This window comes from Trypanosoma rangeli (genome assembly GCF_003719475.1).
Source record: "Trypanosoma rangeli strain AM80 chromosome Unknown Tra_15.4_contig_00513, whole genome shotgun sequence".
In the NCBI taxonomy this organism is placed as follows: domain Eukaryota; phylum Euglenozoa; class Kinetoplastea; order Trypanosomatida; family Trypanosomatidae; genus Trypanosoma; species Trypanosoma rangeli.
Genome location: NW_021706260.1, coordinates 1 through 9009, shown reverse-complemented (window position 1 = coordinate 9009; position 9009 = coordinate 1). Strand labels below are relative to the sequence as shown.

Here is a 9009-nt window from a genome sequence, read left to right as displayed (position 1 = left end):
AATCCAGCAGTCACGCACGTTGTGTGTGTCCTGACGCATCATGAGTAGAATCATTGTGTGGTAGCACAGCAAGAAGAGGGGAGGGACAAAGAAAGGAGTGTGTGCGTGTGCGATCAGAGCCCGGCAACGTTGTCGCTCGGGCCTCTCCATGGTCTGTCACAAATACGTCACGAGGTGTTTTCCGACTCAGTGTCGAGTTAGTGCTGGCATGGATCATCACGTCTCTTTGCTTGGTTGGCGGCGTTGTTGCGCCTCGCACAGTGCAACAACACCGCGACCGTGAGGCGCGGGTGCCACATACGCATATGGGTGAGCGAGTGCTCGTGCGGTACTCCTGCCCGTGAACGCGGCAGAATCGCACCTCTTGGCCCAGAAGAACGACCTCCGCGAAGACTGAAAGCATACGCTTCACGTGGTAGCTGGTGGGCCTGCCGCGGTGTATTATGCGCTGGGGTTTTGTGTTACTTTTCTCTATTACTTCACTGGTGAGTTTGCTTGGAGAAGAGTACGGCGTGAAGGAATGTTGCAAAGGTACACCTCAAAAGTGTGACATCTCGGTATTTCAACGGAGAATAGTCACGATCGAAGTGAAGATTCGTGGAAAACATCCACAACCCCACCCCCACCAGTAGGCAGATACGTTCTTAGAATACTCACCAATGGTAACTATGTTCGTTTCGAATGTAACAGGTTACAGCCTTCGGTTCCCACAACTGCCAGCCGCCTGCGCGTGGACTGGGGCAGGGGATTTTCAGTGGTGGACAACATAAAGCGAGAAGCCACGTTTGCTGCCCTCCACTGTGGCTTGTGGAGGCCAAGGATCGAGCAATGAAGAGGTGGAGCAAAAACAAGAAAAAAAAAAAAAAGAAATGCGCTAATATTGACTGAAGCTCATCGTGACGCTCACTTCTCCCAAAATAGTCATTTGGCTTTTCTAGCCATTTCACTACATCCACCAGCCCATAGCCCCCCTCCCCCCCCCATTTTATTGTTTGTAAAATGTGTTTCAGGTTTAATAGAAAAAAAGCAGGAAGTGTTTTAGAGCAATTATACAAACATTCTACCCCTATTCCCAGTTTTTGTATTATCCTACTTTTTTTTTTGCCTAATCCTAATTACTGTTCCCTTATTGCGTCGCCGCTCTCCAATAGTGTAATTTCATCGTTTATTGGCTGTGAAGAGACATGCGTAAAGACGATAGAAGCAAGTACAAGTATCTGTTTGTTCCATATACATAATCCCTAGTTTTTCTGCAGCAATGTATATCCCTATAGTTTCATGTGTTCAAGTGGAATCGACAGGTCCTTTACAGGCAGCTTTCCTCCATGGATAAGGCTCTCTTTTTTCAGTGCTCCACTTTGCAGCTCCGCCTCCTGCTTCTTCACCAACTTTGGGCTAAGTTCATTACTTCCTGTTACAGTCACCTGCTGGCACATGCCAAGACGCCCAAAGCGATTGTTCTTAAGCGCCATCAGACATGAAGACTCACCATCTTTGTCCATATCCTTGTACTCAAGAAACGTCCACTTGGCAGTATGAGGAGAATTCATGGGAATAAGTGCAAGCCCCTTCGCAACAAGAGGAGCGATGTATTGTACATCGGGCGTTGCCCACGGCGTCGCGCCGAGGGTCTTTTCTACCTCCCTCACAATGGTTTCGTACTGCTTATTTCTCTGCTCCGAGTTGAACTCCCAGACGTGGGTGCAGCGTTTCGGGATGAGGGCTTCGTCAATGTACTGAATGCTAAAACGCTTGGTTGTCACCTTCCGCGAGGTTACCCCCTCCGGGTTATATATGTAAAGAAATTCACGGAAGTCTTCAAAGCGTCGCTGGGTGGCACGTCGATGGTACGCCTCCTCCTTCAGCAAGGCGTCATCAACCTCAATTTCCTCCTTCGGCACATGTTCATTGTACTTGTGCAGCATCTCATCATCAACAACCAACGGCATGATTGGTGGAAACCCTTCATCCATGGCCCGTAACCGGGCACGTTTCTCGCGCGTCATGCGAAGCACGACCACATAACGTTCCGTGGCAACCAAAAGAACTGCCACCGCCGCGCCAAGCACGATAACCAATTCGTAGGACTCGTACATCCACAACATCTCCCGCAATAAACTGCCACTCCGATTCTTCTTGGCATAATCGTCCCTTCGCCCCCTACGGTGCGACTGGCTACTGGTGTAATCGTCCCTACTTCTACGATTGCGCTCCGACCAAAAGGACTCTGGGTCGATTTTATCCGCCTTCTTCTCTCGCCATGCCGCACGCAACGCACGGTAGGCAGTGTTGATCTCGCGAAACTTTGCCGGATCCCCGTGTGGCATGTCCGGATGATAGTAACGCGTAAGCTCCTGGTAACGCGCCTTTATCTCCTCAAATGGGGCGCTTGCCGCCACGCCAAGCACCTCGTGGGGTGAAGCGGGGGAGGCATGAGCACTACCGGCGACACGAGAAGAGGATGATGACGCCGCCACGCGCAAAATGGCAATGCGACTATAAAACATTTCTCCCAATCACGCAAACGACGGTCACTGCGGGGCGACGCCCACGCCAATCCCGCCTTCCTCCACAGAGAGAGAAAAACTCGGTAGCAGCGGCAAACTAAAAAAAAAAAACGCCCCGGCAACTGCACAGTAACACGGTATTTGGTCCACCACCCCTCGCTCGTAGGAAGGTGTTCTTCACTCCACGCTACACCGCCCACGTAAAAGTGAAAGACAGGGAGGCAGAAATGGCAAAATAAGGTACTGGAGACAGCGCAAAACACACATACAAACACACTCATACACACACACACACAATGACATCCGTAACGGCGCAGACCCCCGCACCGCTTTCCGTCCTTTAGCCACTCAATATCTGACTCACACCAGACGCTCTACACATGCCCCCTTTTTTTCTGTAAAAAAAGTCAATGTATTTTTGTTTGTTTCCTCTCATTATTATTATCATCTTTATTATTAGTCTTTGTGTTTCTCATCAAAGCAGAGTTTGTGGCGATTGCCGCTCGCCTGGCCAGCCGCGCGGATCACCGCTTAGTATCTGAAGAGGCTGCTATTTTCCACTCTTTTCGTAATCCCGCGCTTTTGTTCTGAGCGTAGCGGTGCATACATCCTCCTAACCCGCGGCGCTGCAATACGTACAACACTCCCCGCATAACTTCTCCACACACGCTGCCAGCAGGGGGAGGAACACTTACAGAGAGAACACACATGACAGATGCCTCTCACTTATCTTTTCGTTACGGGATAAAACGCTTATTATTGAGGTTTCTCTTCACTCTCGCACTTGCGCACCGGCAACGATCGTAGAGGTTGTGAGAGGAAAATGAGAGGTGTGTGTATTTGTGCGTGTGTGTGGGGGGGAGGGGGGGTGGACTCCTAAGAGCGAGCAAGAGCTGGAGAACGCCGCGCCCATGCGTTTGACTCACCCTTACTTTCTATTATTATTATTGTTTTTTTTTTATTGTTCCTGTGTTCCGGTCCTTCACGCCTTGACAGCCACAACAGAACACAAAAATGAGGTACCAGGCACGCGGGGTGTGCAGGGTGCGTGACCCTCCCGCGGGTCTCTTCGCGTTACCGCTGGTGGTTCCTGGTCAATAACCCTCAGCGCCACCACCACCGAGTTGCTTTTCACGTGTTTCGTCACTCTAATTACCCCTCGTGCCCCTCGTGCGTGTGCGTGTGCATGCGGCGTTTTGTTGGAAACTGAATTCGTAAAAAAAACAAAAACGTCATTGACACCGATGCCACCGCCACACTCACCTAAGAAAAAACAACAGGGATACGAACAACCAAACTAAACGTTCATGAACAAAGAAGGGAGAAGGTTGTATTTCATTTTTTTCTTCTTTTCTTCCCGTCCTCTCTTTCGTTCGCACTATTCCGTTCACCAAAAATAAAAAAAAACAAAATAAAACAAAAAACAAAGAAAAATAAACACATTTTGGGGCCACAACGCACACGCACACGCACACACATACACATACATACCTACGGCGCTTAGAAAGCAATCATGAACTGTCCCATTCACCGCTTCTGTTCTCGCTCCCTTTTAAAAATACATATATGCATATATGTAGGCGTGCGTGTAATCCAAGACCCTCCCTCCCTCCCCCCAAACAAACAAAAAAAAAAGAAAATGAATAAAAATTGGTTTCCTCTCTCGTTTATCTTTGCTTCACTTTCTCCTTCTATTACATATATATATATATACACACACACACAGAGGAAGCACCCTCCTCTTGCAATGCCTGTTGATTCTTACTAGTTATGTCGTTTTTTTTTGTGTTGCCGTTTTACACACAAAGCAGAAGCAAAAAAAAAACAAAAAAAAAGGGTGAAGAGGAAAACAGAGATGGGCGTATATAACTTGTTGTTTGCCTGGAAATAAATGCACTGAGCAACCAAATATTGGCCACACCATTTTTGGCTCGCTCCCACATTTCCCAGTAGTTCCCCTCTTCCCCCCTTTCCTCTTATGCCTAACAGATGCGTGCTGTTGTGGTGCTCAAAAACCCCCATCGTCCACGTTGGCAGCGTTCTGAGACCGACCGGTGCCCCTTGCGCGGCCGCGCGAAGGTGCAGACTCGCCCCACGTGGAGTTTGACAGCGTTGGGGCCGCGTGATGGCTGTCGCCACCGCCACGTCTCCCGCCACCACCGCGTCCACGGCTCGCGCCAAGAAACCGTTCCCCCTCCACGTTCTCTTTCTCCTCCTCAAACCAGAAGGGAACATCCTGCTCGTGCTCCTTTAGGTAATTGTACAGGTCCAATGTGAGATTGCGGTTGTTCTTGTTGTAGAAGGAGGTGGCTGTGCCCTTGTTGCCAGCACGTCCAGTGCGCCCAATGCGGTGCGTGTAATCGTCCATCTCCTTTGGGAGATCGTACTGGATAACATGCGCAACATTTGGAATATCAAGACCACGCGAAGCAACATCTGTGGCAACCAGAATTGGTGTAACGCCATCCTTGAAGTCGCGTAAGGCACGTTCACGATCAAACTGTTTGCGGTCGCCATGAATGGTGGCGCTTGGAATGCCCTCACTCTTAAGAGCGTAATGAAGGTCCTCGGCGGAGCGCTTGGTTTCCACAAACACCAAGACAAGATCGGTTTGCTTCTGCTGGTAGATCACCTCAAACAGCTTGTCCATTTTTTCGGACTCCTGCACACGCTCAATCCGCTGCGTGATATTCTTCGTCGTCGAGCCAACGCGACCAACCGTAAGAAGGTAGTAGTGCTGACGGAGATAACGTTTCGCGAGGTTCAAAATACGCTGCGGGAACGTCGCGCTGAACATGAGTGTCTGTCGGTCCGTGGTCTTTGGCATGTCCGTATAGCGCGAGGCGACAAGATACTCAATCTGCTCCTCAAACCCCATCTCCAGCATGCGATCGGCCTCGTCCAGGATGAGAAACATTACCCGGCTGAAAGAGACAATTCCACGATCAAAAATATCCTTTAAGCGTCCTGGGCAGGCAACAAGAATGTCATTTTCAAAGCGTGTTGGGTACGGTGTTCCTCCGTACACCACGTCGTGGAAGATATCGGTGCGAAACGTCAGTTTACGAACCTCATCGTAAATCTGTAACGCCAATTCACGCGTGGGGGCCATAATGACAGCAATAGGGTAACTAACACGGTTCCGAGCGGGGGATACACCGTGTTTAAGGATGTAATGGACGACAGGAACGAGAAAGGCCGCCGTCTTTCCTGAGCCCGTCTGAGCACACGCCATCAAGTCATCACCGTTGAGGCAGACCGGAATGCCATAACGCTGCACAGGTGTAGGTTGTTTATACCCACACTTGGCAATGTTCAAGGAGAGAGCAGGCTCCACAAAAAGGTCCTCAAAACTTTCCACAGGTTCAATATTATTGGGAATGATGTCAACCGGAATGTTGGCATAGTTGTCCAGGGAAATGCCCTTCTGTTGATGATGATGCTCAAAGAGCTGTTCTATTTCCCTCTCGTCGTAGCAATTCTTCCTCAAATGTGGCGCACGTTGTGTGCGACTAGGGTTAGTCGAAATTGGATCCTCCGAGACGTGTTGCCGCTGAGGTTGTTCCTGTGTCTGTGGCTGTGTTCGCTGTTGCGGCTGACCCCCTTCCTCGTCCTCCCTGGAGTAGTCCCCCCTGCCACGGCCGCCGCGATCGCGTCCCCGTCCACGTGGACGCTCGTAGTCACCATCAAAACGGCCTTGTTGTGTGGGTGGCCTTTGTTGTTGCTGCTGCTGGTACTGCTGTTGTTCTTGTTGTTGCTGCTCCTCTGAGAATTGTTGTAACTGTGGCGGCTCGGCGTCGTCTGTCGTTTCTTGCGTCCGACGCGGACCCCTTTCCTCAAACTCGCGCTCGTCCTCAAAGGAACGGCCGCCGCGACCGCCGCGACCACGTTCTTTGTGCCCCCTTTTGCCGTCGTAGTTGTATCCACTGCTGCGACGAATTTCCGGCTGTTCGTTCCCACCTTCACACGCACTCTCGCCCTGTCGCCAGTTGGACCACTGCTCCTTCCGTGCACCGGAACCATAGTTACGAGAGCCACGGCCACCTCCGCCACGCTGATTATAATTATATCCGCTGCGGTTGCCTCGTGGCCAACCACCACCACCGCCGCTGCCGGGTCCTTCTTCACCCTCGAGTTCACCGCCGCCGTTGCCGCCGCCGCCGCCGCCGCCGCCGCGCCACGCAAACCGCTCATTTACTTTCTCGCGTTCGTTCTCACCGCGGCGCCACTCGTTATCGCGTTCATAAAATCCTCGTCCCTTTCCTCGTCCCCTTTCCCGGGACCGACCTCCTCTCCATGGCTCCCCAGCAGAGTTCAGTGCCCCGCCGTGTTCATCTGTGTTGAAATCACGAGCTGGACTCTCACTGGTGTTGCCGTTCTTCTCTGTCTGAGGAAAACTCATATAACGAAGGCTTTTTTAATTTCTTACCTACTCAATGCGTACAGGTTGCGTATATTATTGTGTATTTAAAAAACAAGGTAATTGCAAATTTAAATTAAAAAAAAAACAATAAAAGAAGAGAAAATATAAAGTAAACTTCGAGCAAAGCAGAATATCATCCTTCTGCACATACCTCCACACACATGCGTGTATGGATGTGTGCAAAAGAGCAGTCACCATGAACAGTGAGATAAAAAAACGGGAGTGGAACACGCACCTGTTCCCCCTCCTTACCGGTAAAATACTTAGCATTGCGGGGAAGAGAGAGCAAAGATGGTATGCTCTTTCTTTCTTGTACTTTGGAGAGGTACCCTCACACTGCATACGATGTTTTGCTCTTCTGTTCAAGTTCCCTCCAGAGCGGATAAATCAGAAAAACGCCCGCCAACGCCGTCACCAACCCAAAGCTATAAAACAACGTTGACCAGGAACTAGTGCTCAGCACAACTGTGAAGACACCTTGAAAGATGGATCCCACTGATCCGACACCGCCCACCACGCCGCTGATAGCTCCTGCGTGATTGGCCATCTGGATTTGCTCCAGGTAGTCCAAAAGAAAGGAACCTGAGAGTAGCGCATCTATAGCAAAGGCAAAAAACCCAACAATACCGGTCACCGCTGCAAAGAGCAAAGCTCTTTCCGCAAATAGGTTGGAAAAAATGGCAAAAGACAAGGTACCAAGCACCATACCAACAGTAAAGAGCAAAACAACACGCGTGCGTCCACGGCCATGAAACATCCAGTCCGAGATGTACCCCGATGTTACAGTGCCAACGACTCCACCAATGTCAAAGGCAGACGTCAGATACCCGGCAATCTCGGTGGTATATTTTAATTCCTGCACAGCGAAATACGGAAGCCAAAACATGAAGCCGTAGCGCACAAGTTTGTGCAGGAAATACGATGCGCAAATATCACGCACACCTGGAAGCTGAATGATGCTATACAATGTGAGAGAACCAGACTCTTTATGGAGCTCGTTCTCATTCTGCTGAAGTGGGTCATGCTGCTGAACCGGCAAACCCGTTGGTTGCAGCAAAGTCCCATTATACACTTCACCGTCTTTGCTCAGAGGAAATGAGTGATTAATACTTGTCCATCTTGTGGGTTGCTCGCCTCCTTCAATCTGCTGCACCGAAGGGAAACCAACCAAATTCGGATGTTGAACAAGCAGCAACAAGACAACACCACCCACTGCCAAAATAATCGCTGCTTCAGACGCAACCGCCACACGCCACGAAAACCCCTTTCCGATAAGAAAGGCGGGAAATATATTTCCAATCAGGCCCCCCACCGCCATGTTTGTTGACCACCACCCCATTACTCTACCACGTTCGTTGGGAAAGACCCACACATTCATTATTGAAAGGCATGTTGCCCACCCAGCTGCTTGTGCAATGCCGTTAATGGTCCACGCCAGGCAAAAAACCGGGAGCGTGGACGCGAGCGCTAGACACACCAAAGCCGTTGCAGACAAGAGGATACCATAAAAGAGAATTTGCTTATTCCCCCAATATTCGCTAATGCGCCCATATAGCAACTGGCCATTGGTATACGAGAAGACAAACACACAGTCTACAAGTGAGGTTTCTGCCGGGGTGAATCCAGTGTCATGCTGTATATTGGCTCGTGCTACACTCAAGGGCCGACGAACTACGGTGTAGGTGGCGTACGTGATCCACAGTGTGAGAAAGACGCGGAAGAAGCGAATCTCTTTGTACTCCCTAAACATTATACAGGGCGTGGCGTCAACAGACACACAGGTTTCGTATATATATATATATATATACTCTCCCTCCTCTTTCCCACACGGTTAATAAAGTGGCTTCAGAGAGAAGGAAAAACGTGTGCTGCCTCCCTCCCTCCTTCTTCAATGTACAAATATGTGTGTGCTCAGTTCCCTCCAAACTTCTGCACACACAGCAAGGGAGACCAAGAAGAGGTATGAGCGACACAAAATTCTCGCCCCACCCTTTCCCCCCTCCAGCACGTTTTTGTTTATTCCTACTACCAGCAGCCAGAGAAGGCAACACAAACAAAGTAACGCACGTTTTTTTTTTT

At 50.0% G+C, this 9009-nt stretch overlaps 3 protein-coding genes across 3 annotated transcripts, besides 11 other annotated features; all 3 read right to left on the bottom strand.

The window, feature by feature from the left end:
- Positions 1-843: 843 nt before the first annotated feature.
- Positions 844-870: a microsatellite.
- A 398-nt stretch (positions 871-1268) lies between these two features.
- Positions 1269-2507, bottom strand: TraAM80_09098 (uncharacterized protein; the record flags this gene model as incomplete). Its single annotated transcript, XM_029385802.1, has 1 exon — positions 1269-2507. The coding sequence occupies one exon, from the start codon at positions 2505-2507 to the stop codon at positions 1269-1271; it is 1239 nt and encodes a 412-aa protein (XP_029234341.1).
- A 259-nt stretch (positions 2508-2766) lies between these two features.
- Positions 2767-2803: a microsatellite.
- A 138-nt stretch (positions 2804-2941) lies between these two features.
- Positions 2942-2966: a microsatellite.
- Positions 2967-3337: 371 nt separating this feature from the next.
- Positions 3338-3362: a microsatellite.
- Positions 3363-3443: 81 nt separating this feature from the next.
- Positions 3444-3473: a microsatellite.
- A 426-nt stretch (positions 3474-3899) lies between these two features.
- Positions 3900-3945: a microsatellite.
- A 13-nt stretch (positions 3946-3958) lies between these two features.
- Positions 3959-3998: a microsatellite.
- Positions 3999-4124: 126 nt separating this feature from the next.
- Positions 4125-4157: a microsatellite.
- Positions 4158-4322: 165 nt separating this feature from the next.
- Positions 4323-4342: a microsatellite.
- Positions 4343-4515: 173 nt separating this feature from the next.
- Positions 4516-6909, bottom strand: TraAM80_09097 (putative ATP-dependent RNA helicase; the record flags this gene model as incomplete). Its single annotated transcript, XM_029385801.1, has 1 exon — positions 4516-6909. One exon carries the CDS (start codon positions 6907-6909, stop codon positions 4516-4518), a length of 2394 nt encoding a protein of 797 aa, XP_029234340.1.
- Positions 6910-7005: 96 nt separating this feature from the next.
- Positions 7006-7039: a microsatellite.
- A 222-nt stretch (positions 7040-7261) lies between these two features.
- Positions 7262-8680, bottom strand: TraAM80_09096 (MFS transporter, OPA family, solute carrier family 37 (glycerol-3-phosphate transporter), member 1/2; the record flags this gene model as incomplete). The annotated part of the gene is made up of 1 exon (XM_029385800.1): positions 7262-8680. The coding sequence occupies one exon, from the start codon at positions 8678-8680 to the stop codon at positions 7262-7264; it is 1419 nt and encodes a 472-aa protein (XP_029234339.1).
- A 37-nt stretch (positions 8681-8717) lies between these two features.
- Positions 8718-8737: a microsatellite.
- Positions 8738-9009: the final 272 nt, after the last annotated feature.